General features: G+C 47.8%; 1 protein-coding gene across 1 annotated transcript in view; it reads left to right on the top strand.

The window, feature by feature from the left end:
• Window positions 1-5,652: 5,652 nt before the first annotated feature.
• Window positions 5,653-20,943, top strand: part of ARPC1A (actin related protein 2/3 complex subunit 1A) — a 42,104-nt gene continuing 26,813 nt past the window's right edge. Inside the window, exons 1-4 of the mRNA XM_044303762.1 lie at window positions 5,653-5,773; window positions 9,944-10,041; window positions 12,447-12,551; window positions 14,286-14,508. Of these exons, the coding sequence (XP_044159697.1) occupies window positions 9,978-10,041; window positions 12,447-12,551; window positions 14,286-14,508 (392 nt within the window). The 5' untranslated portion in view covers window positions 5,653-5,773; window positions 9,944-9,977. The remainder of the gene's footprint in view (window positions 5,774-9,943; window positions 10,042-12,446; window positions 12,552-14,285; window positions 14,509-20,943) is intronic.

The following is a 20,943-nucleotide window of genomic DNA, read 5'->3' as shown; positions in this document are numbered from 1 at the left end:
GGTTACCTGTTCACGCCTTGCGATCCGCATCACTCATCACGGGTGGTCAGGTGATGGGTCTCGTGACTTAGTGTATACTGGTGTCCTGGTTACCGGACATGCGCATTGGCAGACATGGGACGCTGGGGTTGGCGCCATCCGATTACATTGCTGTGTAAGTGGTTTTTCTATAGTCTATGCGGCCGATTGGCTATTAACTGATTGATTTTACACACAGGTGATCACTTTGATCAATTTATGCACTGTAGCACTTTATTTGAATGCACAATGAAATATGCAATGTTTAACTATTTGCAATCATGGCCTTATAAGTTGCATAGAAGGTCTCTTGATCACTGGCGTGATTATGTACTTTATATTATATGTTTTTCTACTTTATTGTATAATTATCACTAATTGGCTCACAAGGTATTGTGGGTATAAATGTGGATGTTTTGGCACTATTTTGTATGCTTGATAAAGACTGCAATGAGCATTTGAAACGTTGCAGAGGGACAATAAAGCGGGTCTTTCACCTTCAATATACTGGAGTGCTGCCTCTTTTTTGGAGAACTATATATAATGTCTTTACGTGTTGTGGGGGGTTAGCTCTTCTCCGGGGGTCATTCTCACAGATACGACTTTAGGACACCAGGTTTCAGGTCCAAACAGTGCTTTTTTTTTACACTCCAACCAATACAGGTCACCATGAAGTCGCAGCTTCACCTAACACATGTGACATCCACATAAAATAATAAACACTTGCCTGGCTAGGCTCTAACTAACACAGAGTTTCCTGACTCACCTAGGTCACAGTTCACACCCTGTGAACTCGTGCAGCTTTGTCAGCCAATGTACCACAGCCTCCTGGCTGTACAGAGCACAGTACGCCCACTGTCTATAGTTCACTGTTTCTTGTGGTGGATTGGGGCTCAGTAGTCTGCCTGACTATGGCCCTGCGACCCTCCCAGGCGTCGCTGCGTCCCCCAACTCCAGGCTATCTCCCAGCCTCGTGGTCCCTCAGCCTTGCCCAGCTGAGACCACACAGGCAGAGCCTCCAGGCCTCTGTCTACAGGTAACACCCCCCCCCCCCCCCCCGCCCCTTGCTGACACCCTGTGAGGTGCTTTATGCCAGACTTATTACCTCCAGCTTGTCTCACCTGTGGTAGAACAGGGGCGTGGACTGCACTATCCACCCCTTTCTTGCCTCTAACCTGCATGAGACCTGTCACTGTCTCACAGTGTATATAGATACCTATTGTCTATATATGCCTATGCATATGTGCCTCCCCCCCACTCTATCTATCTATATATTATTATTACACTAATGGTGGCATTATTAATTCTAGGGGGCACTAATGGAGGCATTACTATTACTCAGGGCACTAATGGTGCATTGTTAATTCTGGGGGGCACTAATGGAGGCATTGCTATTACTGGGACATTATTAATTCTGGGGGCACTAATGGAGGCATTGCTATTACTGAGGGCACTAATGGGGACATTATTAATACTGGGGGGCACTAATGGAGGCATAACTATTAATGGTGGCATTATTAATTCTGGTGGGCACTAATGGAGGCATTACTATTACTCAGGGCACTAATGGGGCATTGTTAATTATGGAGGGCACTAATGGAGGCATTGCTATTACTGGGGGCATTATTAATTCTGGGGGGCACTCATAGAGGCATTGCTATTACTGAGGGCACTAATGGGGACATTATTACCATAATTCTGGTGGGCACTAATGGAGACATTACTATTACTCAGAGCACTAATGGGGGCATAATTAATTCTGGTGGCCACTAATGGAGGCATTACTATTACTGGGGGCATTATTATTATTTTTGCAACCTAAAATTTACAAATGGCGACAAGACTTTTTCGTTTTGTCGCCATTTGCGACTAGACCCGCCGCCGCAGCTCTGCCGTTGAACAGCGCCGGGGCACAGGAGCTGATAGTTCTCTGCCCCGCCGCCAATGTTCTTCTCAGCAGCGCAGTGGAGGAGTCTCTCCCTCCCCCCTGTGCTGCTGCCGCCGCCTCCGCCAATAAGAAGTGACGGGAGGAGGGGCTGTGGCCACTGCACCACCAAAGAAGAAAACTGACCTGTTAAGGGCTCTTTCACACCTGCGTTCTTTTCTTCCATTGAAAGGCATTAATCCGGATCCAGCCTTAAGCTAAACGTCGTTTTGGCGCATTGCCGGATCCGACGTTTAGCTTTTTCTGAATGGTTACCATGGCTGCCGGGACGCTAAAGTCCCCGTCTTCAAAATGCGTTCAGTGTTACTATGGCAGCCAGGACGCTATTAAAGTCCTGGTTGCCATAGTAGTAGTGGGGAGCGGGGGAGCAGTATACCTACCGTCTGTGCGGCTCCCGGGGCGCTCCAGAGTGACGTCAGGGCGCCCCACGCGCATGGATGACGTGATCACATGGCACGTCATCCATGCGCATGGGGCGCTCTGACATTATTCTGGAGCGCCCCGGGAGCCGCACGGACTGTAAGTATACCGCTCCCCCGCTCCCCACTACTACTATGGCAACCAGGACTTTAATAGCGTCCTGGCTGCCATAGTAACACTGAACGCATTTTGAAGACGGATCCGTCTTCAAATGCTTTCAGTTCACTTGCGTTTTTCCGGATCCGGCGTGTAATTCTGGCAAGTGGAGTACACGCCGGATCCGGACAACGCAAGTGTGAAAGAGGTCTAATACAAATACAGGAGGCGGGTGCCGGAATCAAATTGCCGGCACCCGACCTTTGTGACAGGGAGCTGCGATCAGCGGCAGTTGAGTTAACCCTTCAGGTGCGGTACCTGAGGGGTTAACTGCCGCTGATCGTAGATTCCTATCACAGAGGTCGGGTGGCGGCAATTTGATTCCGGCACCCGCATCCTGTTTTTGTATTAACAGGTCAGTTTTCTTCATTGGTGGTGCAGTGCACCCCCCCCCCCCCTCCCCCAGTATAAGAAACATTGGTGGCACAGTGCGCCCCCCCAGTATAAGAAACATTGGTGGCACAGTGCGCCCACCACAACACCCCAGTATAAGAAACATTGGTGGCTCAGTGGGAAGTGCCAATGAGGGTTAAAAAAAATTAAAAAAATTAACTCACCTCCTCCAGTTGATCGCGTAGCTGCCGGTCTCCTGTTCTTTCTTCAGGACCTGTGGTGACGTCACTGAGCTCATCACATGGTCCATTACCATGGTGATGTATCATGTGATGAGCACAGTGATGTCACCACAGGTCCTTTGACAGGTCCTGAAGAAAGAACAGGAGCCGTTCAATTGGAGGAGGTGAGTTAATAATTTTTTTATTTTTTAACCCTCATTGGCACTGCCCACTGCGCCACCAATGTTTATTATATGGGGGGGGGGGGCGCACTGCGCCACCAATGTTTATTATATTGGGGGGGGCGCACGGCGCCACCAATGTTTATTATACTGGGGTGTTGGGGGGGCGCACTGCGCCACCAATGTTTATTATATTGGGGGGGCACACTGCGCCACCAATGTTTATTATACTGAGGTGTTGGGGGGGCGCACTGCTCCACCAATGTTTATTATACTGGGGTGTTGGGGGTGCGCACTGCGCCACCAATGTTTATTATATTGACCTTCTACTATGCATTCTGTATTAAAGAATGCTATTATTTTCACTTATAACCATGTTATAAGGGAAAATAATACAGTGAATAGACTTTCATCCTAGCAACCATGTGTGAAAATCGCACCGCATCCGCACTTGCTTGCGGATGCTTGCGATTTTCACGCAGCCCCATTAACTTCTATGGGGCCTGCGTTGCGTGAAAAACGCACAACATAGAGCATGCTGCGATTTTCACGCAACGCACAAGTGATGTGTGAACATCACCGCTCATGTGCACAGCCCCATAGAAGTGAATGGGTCCGGATTTAGTGCGCGTGCATTCCGGTATTTTGAATGCCGGATCTGGCACTAATACATTCCTATGGGGAAAAATGCTGGATCCGGCATTCGGGCAAATCTTCAGTTTTTTATTCGCCGGAGATAAAACCGTAGCATGCTGCGGTTTTAGCTTTTGCCTGATCAGTCAAAATGACTGAACTGAAGACATCCTGAACGGATTGCTCTCCATTCAGAATGCATGGGGATATGCCTGATCAGTTCTTTTCTGGTATAGAGCCCCTGTGATGGAACTCTATGCCGGAAAAGAAAAACACTAATGTGAAAGTACCCTAAGGCCTCTTTCACACTTGCGTTGTCCGGATCCGGCGTGTACTCCACTTGCCGGAATTACACGCCGGATCCGGAAAAACGCAAGTGTACTGAAAGCATTTGAAGACGGATCCGTCTTCAAAATGCTTTCAGTGTTACTATGGCACCCAGTCCTGGTTGCCATAGTAGTAGTGGGGAGCGGGGGAGCAGCATACTTACCGTCCGTGCGGCTCCCGGGGCGCTCCAGAATGACGTCAGAGCGCCCCATGCGCATGGATCATGTGATCCATGCGATCACGTCATCCATGCGCCTGGGGCGCCCTGACGTCACTCTGGAGCGCCCCGGGAGCCGCACGGACGGTAAGTATGCTGCTCCCCGCTCCCCACTACAGTTTACCATGGCTGCCAGGACTTTAGCGTCCCGGCAGCCATGGTAACCATTGAGAAAAAGCTAAACGTCGCATCCGGCAATGCGCCGAAACGACGTTTAGCTTAAGGCCGGATCCGGATCAATGCCTTTCAATGGGCATTAATTCCGGATCCGGCCTTGTGGCAAGTGTTCCGGATTTTTGGCCGGAGCAAAAAGCGCAGCATGCTGCGCTATTTGCTGCGGCCAAAAAAAAAACGTTCCGTTCCGGAACGGAAGACATCCTGATGCATCCTGAAGGACGGACTGTCCATTCAGAATGCATTAGGAAAATCCTGATCAGTATTCTTCCGGCATAGAGCCCCGACGACGGAACTCTATGCCGGAAGACTATAACGCAGGTGTAAAAGAGCCCTTAAATATTACGTTTAAATCCCCCCTTTCCCAATTTTACATATAAAATATATAATAAATAAACATATTACATAGCGCTGTCCAAACTATTAAATTATAAAAAAATATCTCCTATGCGGTGAGCATTCGCCATTTTTATGGGCCGAACGTTTCATAAAATGCGAAATGCACGCGGCTTTTTTTGTTGGTGTTTTTTTTTTTTTTGCGCGGTATTGAGTATCGCAATACTTTTTTATGGTAACGAAAGCGAATCAAAATTTTGGTATCAAAACAACCCTATTGGTGTAGTGTCACGATACCAAAATGTTGATTTTTTTTTTTGTCTGGAGCACTGCATAAATGGGGCACTATTAATACTGGGAGCCACATTATGACCCTGTGTTAAGCCGCATCCCCACAACCACAACCCCTTTGGGTGTGGCTTAACTTAGCCAGTACTTTTTGTTGGGAAAGGTGGCAAACCTACTGTGAAACCAACAGCATTTTTACTGCAAGGTCAAAATCATTTTATGCAGCAACTTGAATGCCTAAAATGCGTAAAGATTTTAAAAAATTAAAAAAAAACTCTTTCAGTCCAGATTTAATGCCACACTTTTTACAGTCCTTCTACCGGGTATTGGAGCTAGTTACCTTATTACTACACCTCACATAACTCATGCAGCTCGTCCCTGTCGCTGCGCATGCGCAGAAGACTGGATTGTATAGGAAACGGCCCCACCCGGCTGCACGCGTGCGCAGTGCTTCTCTCCTGTCCTCCATTCCATTGCTTGGTTCGCGTTGACTGACCAGAGTCCGCGAATCGTTTTCGCCGGGGTAAGTGGCCCACTGGGCAGCCTTACATGGGGTGATGAGTCTTATGAGCTGAATACGTGAAATAAAGCCTTTATTTCTACAAGCTCACTGCAGCTGAGGAGGAAGGGCCGCGGCTGAGCCCATTTCCGGGTTCCTTAAAAATGGACCTGTCGCTTTGTAATACATTAGTCCATTCAGACGTAGTGTGACCGCACATAGGTGTGAACGAGGAGAGAAGTAACAGCGGTTTTATATATATATCACAGGCAGTGTCCATAGGTTGTCCTGTGTACATGGGGACAGTGCCTGTATTGTATGCACCATGTGAATGCCGCAGAAGCCCCCCCATATCGACATGTACACTATGGTGGTTTATGGCAGTCATTCATACTGTATAGTAAATTGATGATGGGCAGAATCCGCTCCTATAGGCGGGTCGCTGCCCCCGCTCCTCCTATAGGCAGGTCGCTGCCCCCGCGCACCCGCTCCTATAGGCGGGTCGCTGAGCCCGCGCACCCGCTCCTATAGGTGGGTCGCTGCCCCCGCGCACCCGCTCCTATAGGTGGGTCGCTGCCCCCGCGCACCCGCTCCTATAGGCGGGTCGCTGCCCCCGCGCACCCGCTCCTCCTATAGGCGGGTCGCTGCCCCCGCTGCTCCTATAGGTGGGTCGCTGCACCCCGCTCCTATAGGCGGGTCGCTGCCCCCGCGCACCCGCTCCTATAGGCGGGTCACTGCCCCCGCGCACCCGCTCCTCCTATAGGCGGGTCGCTGCCCCCGCTCCTCCTATAGGCGGGACGCTGCCCCCGCTCCTCCTATAGGCGGGACGCTGCCCCCGCTGCTCCTATAGGCGGGACGCTGCCCCCGCTGCTCCTATAGGCGGGACGCTGCCCCCGCTGCTCCTATAGGCGGGACGCTGCCCCCGCTGCTCCTATAGGCGGGACGCTGCCCCCGCTGCTCCTATAGGCGGGACGCTGCCCCCGCTGCTCCTATAGGCGGGACGCTGCCCCCGCTGCTCCTATAGGCGGGACGCTGCCCCCGCTGCTCCTATAGGCGGGACGCTGCCCCCGCTGCTCCTATAGGCGGGACGCTGCCCCCGCTGCTCCTATAGGCGGGACGCTGCCCCCGCTGCTCCTATAGGCGGGACGCTGCCCCCGCTGCTCCTATAGGCGGGACGCTGCCCCCGCTGCTCCTATAGGCGGGACGCTGCCCCCGCTGCTCCTATAGGCGGGACGCTGCCCCCGCTGCTCCTATAGGCGGGACGCTGCCCCCACGCCCCCGCTGCTCCTATAGGCGGGACGCTGCCCCCACGCCCCCGCTGCTCCTATAGGCGGGACGCTGCCCCCGCTCCTCCTGTAGGCGGGACGCTGCCCCCGCTCCTCCTGTAGGCGGGACGCTGCCCCCGCTCCTCCTGTAGGCGGGACGCTGCCCCCGCTCCTCCTGTAGGCGGGACGCTGCCCCCGCTCCTCCTGTAGGCGGGACGCTGCCCCCGCTCCTCCTGTAGGCGGGACGCTGCCCCCGCTCCTCCTGTAGGCGGGACGCTGCCCCCGCTCCTCCTGTAGGCGGGACGCTGCCCCCACGCTCCCGCTCCTCCTATAGGCAGGACGCTGCTCCCGTACACGGTTTTCACAGCTGGGCCAAAACGATTCCATTGTGTTTAATGCATCCATTCTGTTCACATGTGGTTATGTTAATGCAAAACAAAGGAAACCGGATCCTTCACTAAAAATATTATTTCGTGTCAGAAAAAAAACGATCTTGCACTATTGACTTAGGCTACTTTCACACTAGCGTTCTGCTGTCCGCTCGTGAGCTCCGTTTGAAGGAGCTCACGAGCGGAGCAGAACGCTTCCGTCCAGCCCTGATGCAGTCTGAATGGATGCGGATCCGCTCAGACTGCATCAGTCTGGCGGCGTTCAGCCTCCGCTCCGCACGGCCAGGCGGACAGCTGAACGCTGCTTGCAGCGTTCGGGTGTCCGCCTGGCCGTGCGAAGGCATGCGGATCCGTCCAGACTTACAATGTAAGTCAATGGGAACGGATCCGCTTGAAGATGTCACCATATGGCTCAATCTTCAAGCGGATCCGTCCCCCATTGACTTTACATTGAAAGTCTGAACGGATCCGCTCAGGCTACTCTCGCACTTAGAAATTTTTCTAAGTTATTAATGCAGACGGATCCGTACTGAACGGAGCCTCCGTCTGCATTAATATGATCGGATCCGTTCAGAACGGATCCGATCAAGCGCAAGTGTGAAAGTAGCCTAACGTTGTTAGTGATGAATCCTGTTTGTTCTGTTTCGATGACCGGACACCAAACCACGGCTTGCTGCTACTTTATGTCCGGTCGTGAAACGGAATGCTACTGGAACGGAAGGCATCCTGAAGAGCATACCCCATTCACAATACATTGGCCCTAAACAAAACTGTTTGGGCCCAATTTTGAGATCCTCTGCCGGATCTCAAAAGCAGAAACTCAAAACGGTAATGTGAAAGTACCCTTAAGCCTAATTCACATGTCAGTGTTCCATGGGTGTGCGCTGTACGTGTTCTCCACAGACAGCACTCGTGCCCGTTCATTTTAATGTGTGTAGCATAAGTGTTTTAGCACTGTCCGTTTTTTTGTTTTGTTTTTTTAAGCACGGATGCTTGCTCTATTTTATCTGTGTTCACTGATCCATCACTCCCATTGTAGTCTATGGGACCGTGAAAACCACGGATGCAACACGGATGCCACCTGTGCGGATCAATAGGAAGAGATGTTTTATAAATTATTTTTCAGCTGTTCAGTGTCAGTGAAACACGGATCCTTCACGGATGCATCACTGACCACCTTCTCACGGATTTGAGCACGGACATGTGAATGAGGCTTTTAGACAGTACAGGTGTATCCCAAGTCTGTGCATTTCTGTAACCCTGGAGGGAAATGTTACAAGGGCAGAACTGGATTAGCCATGACTCTGCAGGTGGGCCTACCACTTGGCTGCATGTAGAATGAATGTGCTCCATTTATTTAAAATAATGGTGCTCCACTTTTACTGTGATTTTGGAGAACCTTCTGAAAACTTCTTCTCGGCCACAACATGAGAACGCAGCCTGAATGTCCGGGAAATCCATTGCTTATTTTTTAGAGGGATTGTCCATTGTATTTTTGCATTGGCCCCTCCTACCACCAATATGGCTACAGCTGGTGGCTTTCTGACCCCTCCTACTTGTGTAGATCCTGCCTGATGCTAAATTAGACTCCCTTAACATGAGGCCACCTTTAGGTCTTTTTTCTAGGGCTACTTTAAATTCCCAGTTTGCCTCTGGGCAGAAGACTGGGCCAACAAAGGTATGAACACCCGCCCCCTAGAAGTCCTGTGTAAATGTGCCGCAGATCTCCCAAGAAACAACAGACCACGCTGAGTAAGTGACGTGCTGCTGACCAAGGGTGACAGCTGATCAATGGGGAGGCCGGGTGTCGGACCCCACCTATCTGATATTAAAGGGAATCTGTCACCTGCTTTTACCATTTTAAGCTGTCACCATTGCCATGTTCACTAAAGTACCTTATTTCCTGCAGTCTTCTTCTTCTTACTTTATTTGGTTTTGTCCTTTTTATGCTATGCTAATGAGGCTCCAAAGTGCCCAGAGGGGTGTTTTTTTCCTCTCTGGTGCCCAGTGACTCCCCCCTGCAGTGCCCAGCCAGCCTTAATTTGAAGCCCAAGAACACCTCCTGATCCTCAAATAACCTCCCACAGCCCCGGCAAACAATTCCGCCCCCTCCCCGCGTCATCGTCTACCTTCTAGAAATGCCCCGTCCTTCTTCTTCCTGTCGGCGGTCAGAAATCTAGCGCAGGCGCAGTGCGGCCTGCGCGATCATCAACCTCCTCAGGACAACAGCACTCAGATTACGTCACTGGGCTCGGCGCATGCCCAGTGAGACTGGAGGAGGTTGATGATCGCGCAGGCCGCAGGCGGTACTGCGCTTGCGTGAGATTTCTGACCGCCGACAGGAAGAAGGACGGGGCATTTCTAGAAGGTAGACGATGACGTTGGGAGGGGGCGGAACCATTTGCCGGGGCTGTGGGAGGTTATTTGAGGATCAGGAGGCGTTCTTGGGATTCAAATTCAGGTGGGCTGGGCACTGCATGGGGGGCGTCACTGGGCACACAAGCGGTGGCTGATATTTCTTATATTTTTCTGTCTTTTAGTTTTGTAGGTTTCACTACGGAAAAACAAACCAGAATGTCTCTGCACCAGTTCTTGCTTGAGCCCATCAGCTGCCATGCTTGGAATAAAGATCGTACTCGTAAGTAGCATCCTCCAGTTTTTGTTCATTTCTAGTATGCATTTTTTTGTGCAAGAGAATCTGACTTTCTGAAATTAAAGGGGTTTTCCCATCTGCGCGGCGCTCTTCCTGTATCTGCCAGGTGTGGTACCATCAGGCTTGATTGACAGTACAGGAGAGCCCTGCTCTGGTGACATCATTGCGCCGCTTGCTTGTATGAGTGTGCTCCCAGTGCTGCGGATAGCAGTGTCAGTGAGGGAGTTTTACAGGATCCAGAGCCCGCTGCTCCTGAAAGCTACTGATCTTGCCTGAGGCTCAGTTCAGTTAGTTTAAATGAAGCTGCAGTGAGGGGTCGGAATGGGAAAGACTGCACACGCACGAATATGCGCGCTCCCAAGTACCCGGACAGCTAGCCAACAAGGAAAAAGAGGAAGACACCGCTTGCTGCGGCCTTAACCAATGACATCTATGAGTAAGCAGGTCAGGAAAAATATGGAGGCAAGAAGGAGAAATCGATTATTCCATGTATTGGGTTAGTTGAATGTTGCGGTGTAAGGAATGCGATCAGTGCTACTTGTTAAGATGGGACAACCCCTTAAACGTTGTATATTAAATCTCACAGAAAGTAAAGGGAGTCCAATTACACTTGTAGTATGGTGGAGGGGCAGTGTATGTCAGGGGTTGGCAGCCTTTTTGTATGGCGTGTTGATTGAAAAAAAATAATAATAAATGCTGACGTGCTCTGTGCTGTGCAGTACAGAAAACTCATGTATCAAACTGAGTGTGACCCTCCACAAACCATACAATTCCTGACAGTGCTGGGGAAGGATAGCCATCACTCAGTCATTGTAACATATCATTTTATGGTTGGTGGGGTGGTCCCCTTTTAGTGTCTTACAAGCACAGTAAAGATGTCCTCCTTCTCCGACAGCACAACACTGTCTCCTGCACTGCTTGGCTGAAGCAGCACCCCACCAACCAGTGTGAAAGGGAACCTTAGTGTAAGGGCAGAACCTCTGCTTTCAGCCGGCTGGCACCACCCTGATGGCAGGCAGTACTTTTAGACTTACCGAAGCCCACAGCACAGGGAGGGGAGTGCTATGCTGCCCCTGCCCTCCGCTGCCTCCAGAGAATGATTGACAGGTGTCTTTTCTATGCACAACAAGAAAAAAACTGTCAATCATTGTCTGGAGGTGAGGGCAGCAAGCAGCATCATTCCTCTCAGTGCTGGTGCATGCTGTGGGCTTCAGCAGGTCAGTACTTTAATAGTACTGACCGCCATCACAGCAGTAACAGACCTCTGAAATCTGTGGGTCTGTCACTACACTACGCTGTCCTTAGTGAGGACGGCATAGTGTAGCTGGCACTGTTTTCCTGGGTTATCCAATAACCTGGAGAGCAGTGCAGCACAGTAGTGGTCCTTTCTTCTGTTGGGTGGTGCTACAGCATCTTCTGGGTCTGACTGACTCCCAGTAGGATGCATTACAGCACCACAGCTATTGGGTACCTATGGAGGGAGGAAAGGTGTCAGCCAGTAAAACGTGGCCTGCATGCTGCAGTTTGCTGACCCGTATGCCTAAGTTGCTGTATTCTACAGTATATCTGATTCATTAGATGGGAGACTGATCCCATAGGTATAGCCACAGAGTTGCTGAGAAAGGTGGTGCTTCCAGCAGTCTGATCCCATTGCTCATAATTTTAACAGATGTTTCATTGATATGTTATTCCTGGAAAATCATCTCTAAATGTCTTCAGTGCAGTGTTAAAGGCTTTGTCTCACCAGATCTCCATTCCAGATGTCCTATTGGGGGGATATGGGTGTCATAAAACAAAGGCCCCCAGATTGTGTAGTGTACCCACCAACAAAGTGGACCCGACTAATCCTAATTATACTACTAATGTTGTATGGTCGCTTGTGGCTAGCCACAGGTTTCACAGGTTGGTTCAGCATGATGTAATACAGTGGTCCCTCAAGATACAATATTGATTGGTTCCAGGATGACCATTGTATGCTGAAACCATTGTAAGTTGGGTAATTGGTTCAGAAGCCCCAAAATGTCATCCAAGATCAGAGAAAATGAAGATTTAAGAACAATAAGCAGATAACTAAGACAAATAAAACATGTCCTCACATATAACAGTCAGGAATATCTGCTAACTATCAACTACTACAGCTATTTTACCAGAGAAGTGACCATGCTTGGTTGGATCTGAGTCTGAGGCATTGTATGTTGAGTCTGGTTTCAACTTAAAATGGTCTTTTCTGACCCATCGTATGTTGAAAATATTGTATCCTGAGGGATCACTGTATAGAGGTTGTGTTGATGAGACAATCCCCTTATTTCAGATAATTCAATACTTATGTTTTTCTTGTAATGCTGTACATGTTTGAATTGCTCATCTCCTGTGTTCATTAATCCCCACAGAAATAGCATTAAGTCCTAATAACCATGAGGTGCATATCTACAAACAAAATGGGAACCAGTGGGTGAAAGTTCATGAGTTAAAGGAGCACAACGGACACATAACAGGTAAAGTAACTAGGAGGTATCTGCTCTTTTTTTAAATGTGTAAGAAGGTTTACATGTGCTAATTTGTGCTTAAGGTATTTTTCCATGTCAAGGCTAACCATTCAAATTGTTCATATTTTGCCAAAATGAATTCTCAGCCTCATAACTTGGGAATTAAAGGGGCTTTCTGGACACAGATGTGTTCCTAATCTATGTCATAAACCCCACCCTTATTAGATGGCTCGTCTAAGGCTCTGTTCACATCACCCTTATGGCTGAGAATGATATGTTAAATGCCTGTCATCAGTCATGGTACCATTGTGTGGTATAGCTTTTTTTTTTCCTCCTCTTTAACTGGATACCATTATATGAAGTAGTGCAGTCTAGTAGGCTATTCCACACCCTGTTTTTGCCGTATACCGACATATCGGACTACAATGACTCCTAACTGACACTCATATGGCCTCTCTCTGGCTAATGTTACCACACATTTTGCGTGTATGTTGGTGGCTTTTCCAGGGGTACATGCTAACCGTCCATCACAAACACAATGTGAACATACAGGGTACCTGTACACTGCGCTGTCAGGCCATGGGATCTGCATGCAGGTCACTACTATTTGCCAGGCCATACCTGTACTTGCTGTTTGATACAAGTACATGGCATTAGCGGTAATTCTGTGGCTGGCCTGCACAGTGGACTAGTCTCATTGGGAAGTAATAAAAACAGATACATTTATCTTGAGGGGAATTTTTTTTAAGTATGTTTCGTTTGAGTCTGTACAGGAGTAAGGCTAGTTTCATACTAGCACTAGGGAGTCGCTTGCCGTATATATCTCAATTCCAGCATTGCTGGAAGCTTGAAAGTCTTCATCCGATCCCATTAACTATAATGAGGAGTGACGGAGATATGGCTGCAACCCAGCAAAGACTTTCAAGCTTCTGGCAAGCTGTTACCTGCTGGATCCCTAGCGCTAGTGTGAAACTAGCCTAATATGATCTTGTAAAAATGGCACTTTTCAAGGGGAGGGGTACATTAGGCATATTAAAAGGACAACCAGTTCTTAATGTGTTAGAAGCAAGAAAATTGGGTATCTCAAAGGATCTGAGCAACTTTGACAAGGGTCAAATTGTGATGGCTAGATGACTTGGTAAGAGCATCTTGTGGAGGGTTCCTTGTATGCAGTGGTTAGTACCTAACAAGGATGGAAAATCAGTGAACTAGTGACAGGGTTATCAGCGACTAAGGCCACATGTGTGGGGAGCAAAGGCTAGCCTGTAATGTAGCAATGGAAGAAGGTTGCCTGGTCTTCAGAATCACATTTTCTATTACATTGTGGATGTCCTTGGTTGCGGGCATATAACTTACATAGGGAAGAGATGGAACCAGGATGCTCTATGGGAAGAAGGCAAGTCGATGTCTGCTGGGAAACCTTGGGTCCTAACATTCATGTGGATGTTTGACACTTACCACCTACCTAAATATTGTACAGACCAAGTACATCCATTACAACCAGAATGGTTTGTTAAACGTGATGAAGAGTTCAAAGTGTTCATTTGGCCTCCAGTTTCCTTGTATTTGATAGATTTGTTACCAAACTTTCTGCAACTTAACATTTATTTCATAAATGTGAATGGGATTGTTTCTTCATAGTCTATTCAGGTGAATGGGGCGGTTGCAGAAATTTATGGCATAAATTTGCCATGTATAAATATACTCCTCAGAATCTCTTCTTTTGCTGCTTTATTTCTCTAGGTATTGATTGGGCTCCTAAAAGTGACCGTATAGTGACCTGTGGAGCTGATCGTAATGCTTATGTGTGGAGCCAGAAGGATGGAGTGTGGAAACCTACACTTGTAATCCTACGAATAAACCGGGCAGCAACTTTTGTCAAGTGGTCACCATCTGAAAATAAGTTTGCTGTTGGAAGTGGAGCAAGACTTATATCCGTGTGTTACTTTGAGTCAGAAAATGACTGGTAAGCATTTCATTTTGTGATTTATGTTTCTAATGTTCCCAGAATACATGAAATACCATCTTCTCTTACAGGCAACAGACTTGATAAGTGACCGCACCCTCACAATTAAGGAATCATTTATGAGAATATATGCTTATGCAATCTAATATATAAAGCTGAGTACGTGTGTATGTCCACTAAAGGAATCCGCATCGTCACAATTACAATCACAGAATTTGGCACACAGGTACATCAGGTGTCCGGGGAGGTTTTAGAGCAGCTCTCCGCTCTCTAGGACATACCGTTCTAGCCAATAGAAGCTTGGTCACATGACCCTTATCAGCCAATAGAAGCCACATACAGTTTTACTCTAGGTTTCCATAACAGCCCAGCCATTTTTCTTCACTGCTGTAGGAGAGCTTTAACCACCTCCGGACCGCCTAACGCAGATATTAGTAAATATGATCTGATATATGGCTGCCTGCTCCTCTGCTGGTTCTTTTCGTCGGTTGGATCCAGCAGAGGAGCAGGCTTCACAGTGAGTACACCAAACACTACACTTTAGCCCCTGATCACCCCCCCTGAACCCCAATTAACCCTTTGATCACCCCTTTGATCACCCCTGTCAATCACAAGTGAAAAGAAAAAAGTGATCAGTGCAAACTGCCACTTTTTTTTTTCACTGTTATTGACCGTTAGGTTTTAGGTATAGTTTAGGTCCCTTGGTTAGGTAGTTAGCGATCAGTTAGCGCCCAGCCCACCGCACCGCAGTCCGTTATTCGCTGATTAGCGTATCGCTAATCAGCATTTGTACTTTTATAGTATCTGGAAGTGATCAAAACTGATCACGGTCAGATCTATAATAGTACTAGTGTCACTTTAGTTCGCCCTCCACCCAAAACGCAGTGTTTGCCCGATCAGGCCTGATCGGTCGCCCACACGTGCGTTCGCCCACACCGCCCCACCGCAGTGACAAAAAAAAATATTTTTTTGATCACTGCACATTCACTTTACACGCACTGCGGCGATAAAAAAAATCAGTTTTGATATTTTTTATCAACCGCAGCGGCCTCCGGTACTTCGCTAGCCTCCCCTTTGTAAGACAGGCTTGCTTTTTTTTTCTTGGGTAGTCTCAGGGAATACCCCTAAATTTAGTTGCCCACATGTCTAACAGGGGGTATTCTTCTGAAGAGGCCTACAGGCTTCTGACCCAGTCGGATGAGGAGTGGGAACCCTCATCTGATGAATCCAGCGGGTCAGAATACGAACCTGTAGAAAGCAGTGGCTCTCTGACCCAAAGTTCGGACGAGGAGGCTGAGGTCCCTGATACCACCAGGCGTACCCGGCCCCGTGTCGCTAGACCGCAGGATCCGCTTCAAGAGCAGCAGAGTGGGGCTGGTGCTGTCGGATTACGTGGTGAGGCATACACCAGCAGCCCAGCCCTCCCTGGACCTAGTACCAGCACTGCCGTACAACCTGGTGAAGTAGCGAGCACCAGAAGGGCAGTTGAAGCTGGTACGGTGGCACGTGCAGTAGTGACCCCGTCGCAGCCACCGCAAAGACGTGCCCGTAGAGCCCCTAGAATCCCAGAGGTGCTGGCAAACCCTGATTGGCAGTCCCCAACTTCAGCCGCACCTGTAGTTTTCCCTTTCACTGCCCAGTCTGGAGTTCGGGTTGAGACAGCTCAGATCGGTTCGGCCCTGGGATTTTTTGAGCTGTTCTTGACTGCGGAGCTTTTAGACATAGTTGTGGCCGAAACAAACAGGTATGCCACACAATTTATCACCGCTAACCCGGGAAGCTTTTATGCCCAGCCTTTCCGGTGGAAACCAGTCCAAGTTTCCGAACTTAAAACTTTTCTGGGCCTCCTCCTCAACATGGGCCTGACAAAAAAGCATGAATTGCGGTCATATTGGTCCACGAACCCGATTCATCACATGCCCATGTTCTCTGCTGCCATGTCCAGGGCACGTTTTGAGGCCATCCTGCGGTTCCTGCACTTTAGTGACAACACCGCCTCCCGTCCCAGGGGCCACCCTGCTTTTGACCGGCTCCACAAAATTCGGCCCCTCATAGACCATTTCAACCAGAAATTTGCAGATATTTATACCCCAGAGCAAAACATCTGCATAGACGAGTCCCTGATACATTTTACCGGGCGCCTTGGCTTGAAACAATACATCCCAAGCAAGCGCGCCCGGTATGGGGTCAAATTGTATAAGCTCTGTGAAAGGGCCACAGGCTATACCCACAAATTTTGGGTCTATGAGGGAAAAGATCAGACCCTGGAGCCGGTCGGTTGCCCTGACTACCTGGGGAGCAGTGGGAAGACAGTTTGGGACTTGGTGTCACCCTTATTCGGCAAGGGGTACCATCTTTATGTGGACAATTTTTACACAAGTGTGGCCCTCTTTAGGCATTTGTTTCTAGAACGGATTGGCGCCTGTGGTACCGCGCGAACTAGTCACGCGGGCTTCCCCCAACGGCTCGTTACCACCCGTCTTGCAAGGGGGCAGAGGGCCGCACTGTGTAACGAAGAACTGCTCGCGGTGAAATGGAGAGACAAGCGTGACGTTTACATGCTCTCCTCCATTCACGCAGACACGACAATACAAATTGAGCGAGCAACCCGTGTCATTGAAAAGCCCCTCTCAGTCCACGACTATAACCTCCACATGGGAGGGGTGGACTTCAATGACCAGATGTTGTCTCCGTATTTAGTTTCCCGACGCACCAGACGCTGGTATAAGAAGGTGTCTGTATATTTAATTCAATTGGCTCTGTACAATAGTTTTGTTCTCTACAGTAAGGCTGGGAGAACTGGATCCTTCCTCAAATTTCAGGAAGAGATCATCGAGAACCTCCTGTACCCAGGAGGTTCCGTGGCCCCAACCACCAGTGTAGTTAGCCGTCTACACGAGCGACATTTCCCCAATGTCGTTCCTGGTACCTCAACCCAACAGTCACCCCGAAAAAGATGTCGTGTCTGTAGCAGGAGTGGAATAAGGCGTGACACCCGCTATTTCTGTCCTGACTGTCCGGACCACCCTGCCCTATGCTTTGGAGAGTGTTTCCGGAAGTACCACTCACAGGTACACTATTAGCATAGGGATCATCTCACCAGGACAGGCACACAGGGCTATTAGGGCCCATTCACTCACTGCTGCTGCAAACGTCTCCTTTCACATGGGACAAAGTGCATAACGCACTTCGCCACATCTTTGGGCGATTTGCGCTTTGCACATTGACCCATGGGGAAGGAGAGCTTTGTTCTATAAAGGTAAAAAAAAAAAAAAAAAAAAACACACCAGTAAGCAAACACGTTAATGTTCAGTTAAAAAAGTTAAAGTTTATATGTTCTGTTGCAAAGTTAATAAAATTATTGCGTTGCGGCCTGTTTTTTTTTTTTTTTTTTTCTTTTTTTTTTTTTTTTACCTTCCAGGTGGACCAACCGATTGACTAGCTGCAGCACCGATGTGCATTCTGACAGAAGCATTGCGCTGCTGTCAGATTACACGCAAGTCGGTGTATGCGGCGCTGCAAGACGGGATTTTCTCCTCTGCAGTGACAGATACGTTTGCCAAGGCATACGAGCTGAGGAGGAGGCGGCGTTCCTATGCTTTGGCAAACACTTTGTATATATATATATAAAAAAATAAATAAAATCCCGGCAATGATTTATTCATCCACATCGATTGATGTGAATGGAGAAATCTGGTTTGCCAGGGCATACGAGCTAAGTGGGTATGGATGTAGGGCGGAGCTCCTATGTCCTGGCAGACGCCTTTCCCCTCCATTTTTTTTTTTGGCAGAGATTTTTTCATCCACATTGATCGATGCGAATGAAGAAATCTGTGCCGTTCATTTTTTTTCTTTCAGCCCAGAGGCTGAACGGAAAAAAAAATCTCATTACCTGTATGCTCAATATAAGGAGAATAGCAGAAACTCCTAATGCTGGCCATACATGTAATGATTGCGGAGACCCTCAAATGCCAGGGCAGTACAAACACCCCACAACTGACCCCATTTTGGAAAGAAGACACCCCAAGGTATTTGCTGAGGGGCATATTGAGTCCATGAAAGATTTAAATTTTTGTCCTAAGTTAGCGGAAAGTGAGACTTTGTGAGGAAAAAAAAAAAAAAATCAATTTCCGCTAACTTATGCAAAAAAAAATAAAATTCTATGAACTTGCCAGGCCCCTCATTGGATACCTTGGGGTGTCTTCTTTCCAAAGTGGGGTCACATGTGGGGTATTTATACTGCCCTGGCTTTTTAGGGGCCCTAAAGCATGAGAAGAAGTCTGGGATCCAAATGTCTAAAAATGCCCTCCTAAAAGGAATTTGGGCCCCTTTGCGCATCTAGGCTGCAAAAAAGTGTCACACATCTGGTATCGCCGTACTCAGGAGAAGTTGGGCAATGTGTTTTGGGGTGTCATTTTACATATACAAATGAAAAAATACATATACATAAAAAAATTGGAAAAGTTGTCTTTTGCCAGGATATTTCTCTCATCCAGCATGGGTATATGTAAAATGACACCCCAAAACACATTCCCCAACTTCTCCTGAGTACGGCGATACCAGATGTGTGACACCTTTTTGCGGATTTCGCAGGCCATTTTTTACACATTTTGATTGCAAAGTACTTCTCACACATTTGGGCCCCTAAATTGCCAGGGCAGTATAACTACCCCACAAGTGACCCCATTTTGGAAAGAAGACACCCCAAGGTATTCCGTGAGGGGCATGGCGAGTTCCTAGAATTTTTTATTTTTTGTCGCAAGTTAGTGGAATATGAGACTTTGTAAGGAAAAAAGAGAAAAAAAAAAAATCATCATTTTCCGCTAACTTGTGACAAAAAAAAAAAATTCTAGGAACTCGCAGTGCCCCTCGCGGAATACCTTGGGGTGTTTTCTTTCCAAAATGGGGTCACTTGTGGCGTAGTTATACTGCCCTGGCAATTTAGGGGCCCAAATGTGTGAGAAGTACCTTGCAATCAAAATGTGTAAAAAATGGCCTGCAAAATCCGAAAGCTGCACTTTGGAATATGTGCCCCTTTGCCCACCTTGGCAGCAAAAAAGTGCGACACATCTGGTATCGCCGTACTCAGGAGAAGTTGGGGAATGTGTTTCGGGGTGTCATTTTACATATACCCATGCTGGGTGAGAAAAATATCTTGGTCAAATGCCAACTTTGTATAAAAAATGGGAAAAGTTGTCTTTTGCCAAGATATTTCTCTCACCCAGCATGGGTATATGTAAAATGACACCCCAAAACACATTCCCCAGCTTCTCCTGAGTACGGCGATACCAGATGTGTCACACTTTTTTGCTGCCAAGGTGGGCAAAGGGGCACATATTCCAAAGTGCACCTTTTGGATTTCACCGGTCATTTTTTTACACATTTTGATTGCAAAGTTCTTCTCACACATTTTGGGCCCCTAAATTGCCAGGGCAGTATAACTACCCCACAAGTGACCCCATTTTGGAAAGAAGACACCCCAAGGTATTCTGTGAGGGGCATGGTGAGTTCCTAGAATTTTTTATTTTTTGTCGCAAGTTAGTGGAATATGAGACTTTGTAAGAAAAAATAAAAAAATAAAATCATCATCATTTTCCGCTAACTTGTGACAAAAAATAAAAAGTTCTATGAACTCACTATGCCCATCAGCGAATACCTTAGGGTGTCTACTTTCCGAAATGGGGTCATTTGTGGGGGTTTTCTACTGTTTGGGCATTGTAGAACCTCAGGAATCATGACAGGTGCTCAGAAAGTCAGAGCTGTTTCAAAAAGCGGAAATTCACATTTTTGTACCATAGTTTGTAAATGCTATAACTTTTACCCAAACCATTTTTTTTTTGCCCAAACATTTTTTTTTTATCAAAGACATGTAGAACAATAAATTAGGCGAAAAATTTATATATGGATGTCGTTTTTTTTGCAAAATTTTACAGCTGAAAGTGAAAAATGTCATTTTTTTGCAAAAAAATCGTTACATTTTGATTAATAACAAAAAAAGTAAAAATGCCAGCAGCAATGAAATACCACCAAATGAAAGCTCTATTAGTGAGAAGAAAAGGAGGTAAAATTCATTTGTATGGTAAGTTGCATGACCGAGTGATAAACGGTGAAAGTAGTGTAGTGCCGCGAAGTGTAAAAAGTGCTCTGGTCATGAAGGGGGTTTCACCTAGCGGGGCTGAAGTGGTTAAAGGTAATCTGTCACCAGGATAATTGCTATTGAAGTAAAGCCATGGCCTAATAGCACTTAGTACCTTATTTTAAGATGTGCCTTTGTTCCAGCAATAGATTGTTTTTATCCTGTGAAAATCCAGTTTTTGGTATGCAAATGAGCCAGTAAGGTGCCCAGAGGGGCGTCACTCTTGCAGGAAGGAGCCCAGACATGCCTCCTGCTACAATGTGTCCACCCTCAATAGACTTAAAACCCCGCCCCAGGTC

This window comes from Bufo gargarizans, chromosome 8 (assembly GCF_014858855.1).
Source record: "Bufo gargarizans isolate SCDJY-AF-19 chromosome 8, ASM1485885v1, whole genome shotgun sequence".
Lineage (NCBI taxonomy): Eukaryota > Metazoa > Chordata > Amphibia > Anura > Bufonidae > Bufo > Bufo gargarizans.
This window is presented reverse-complemented; position numbering and strand designations above follow the sequence as displayed.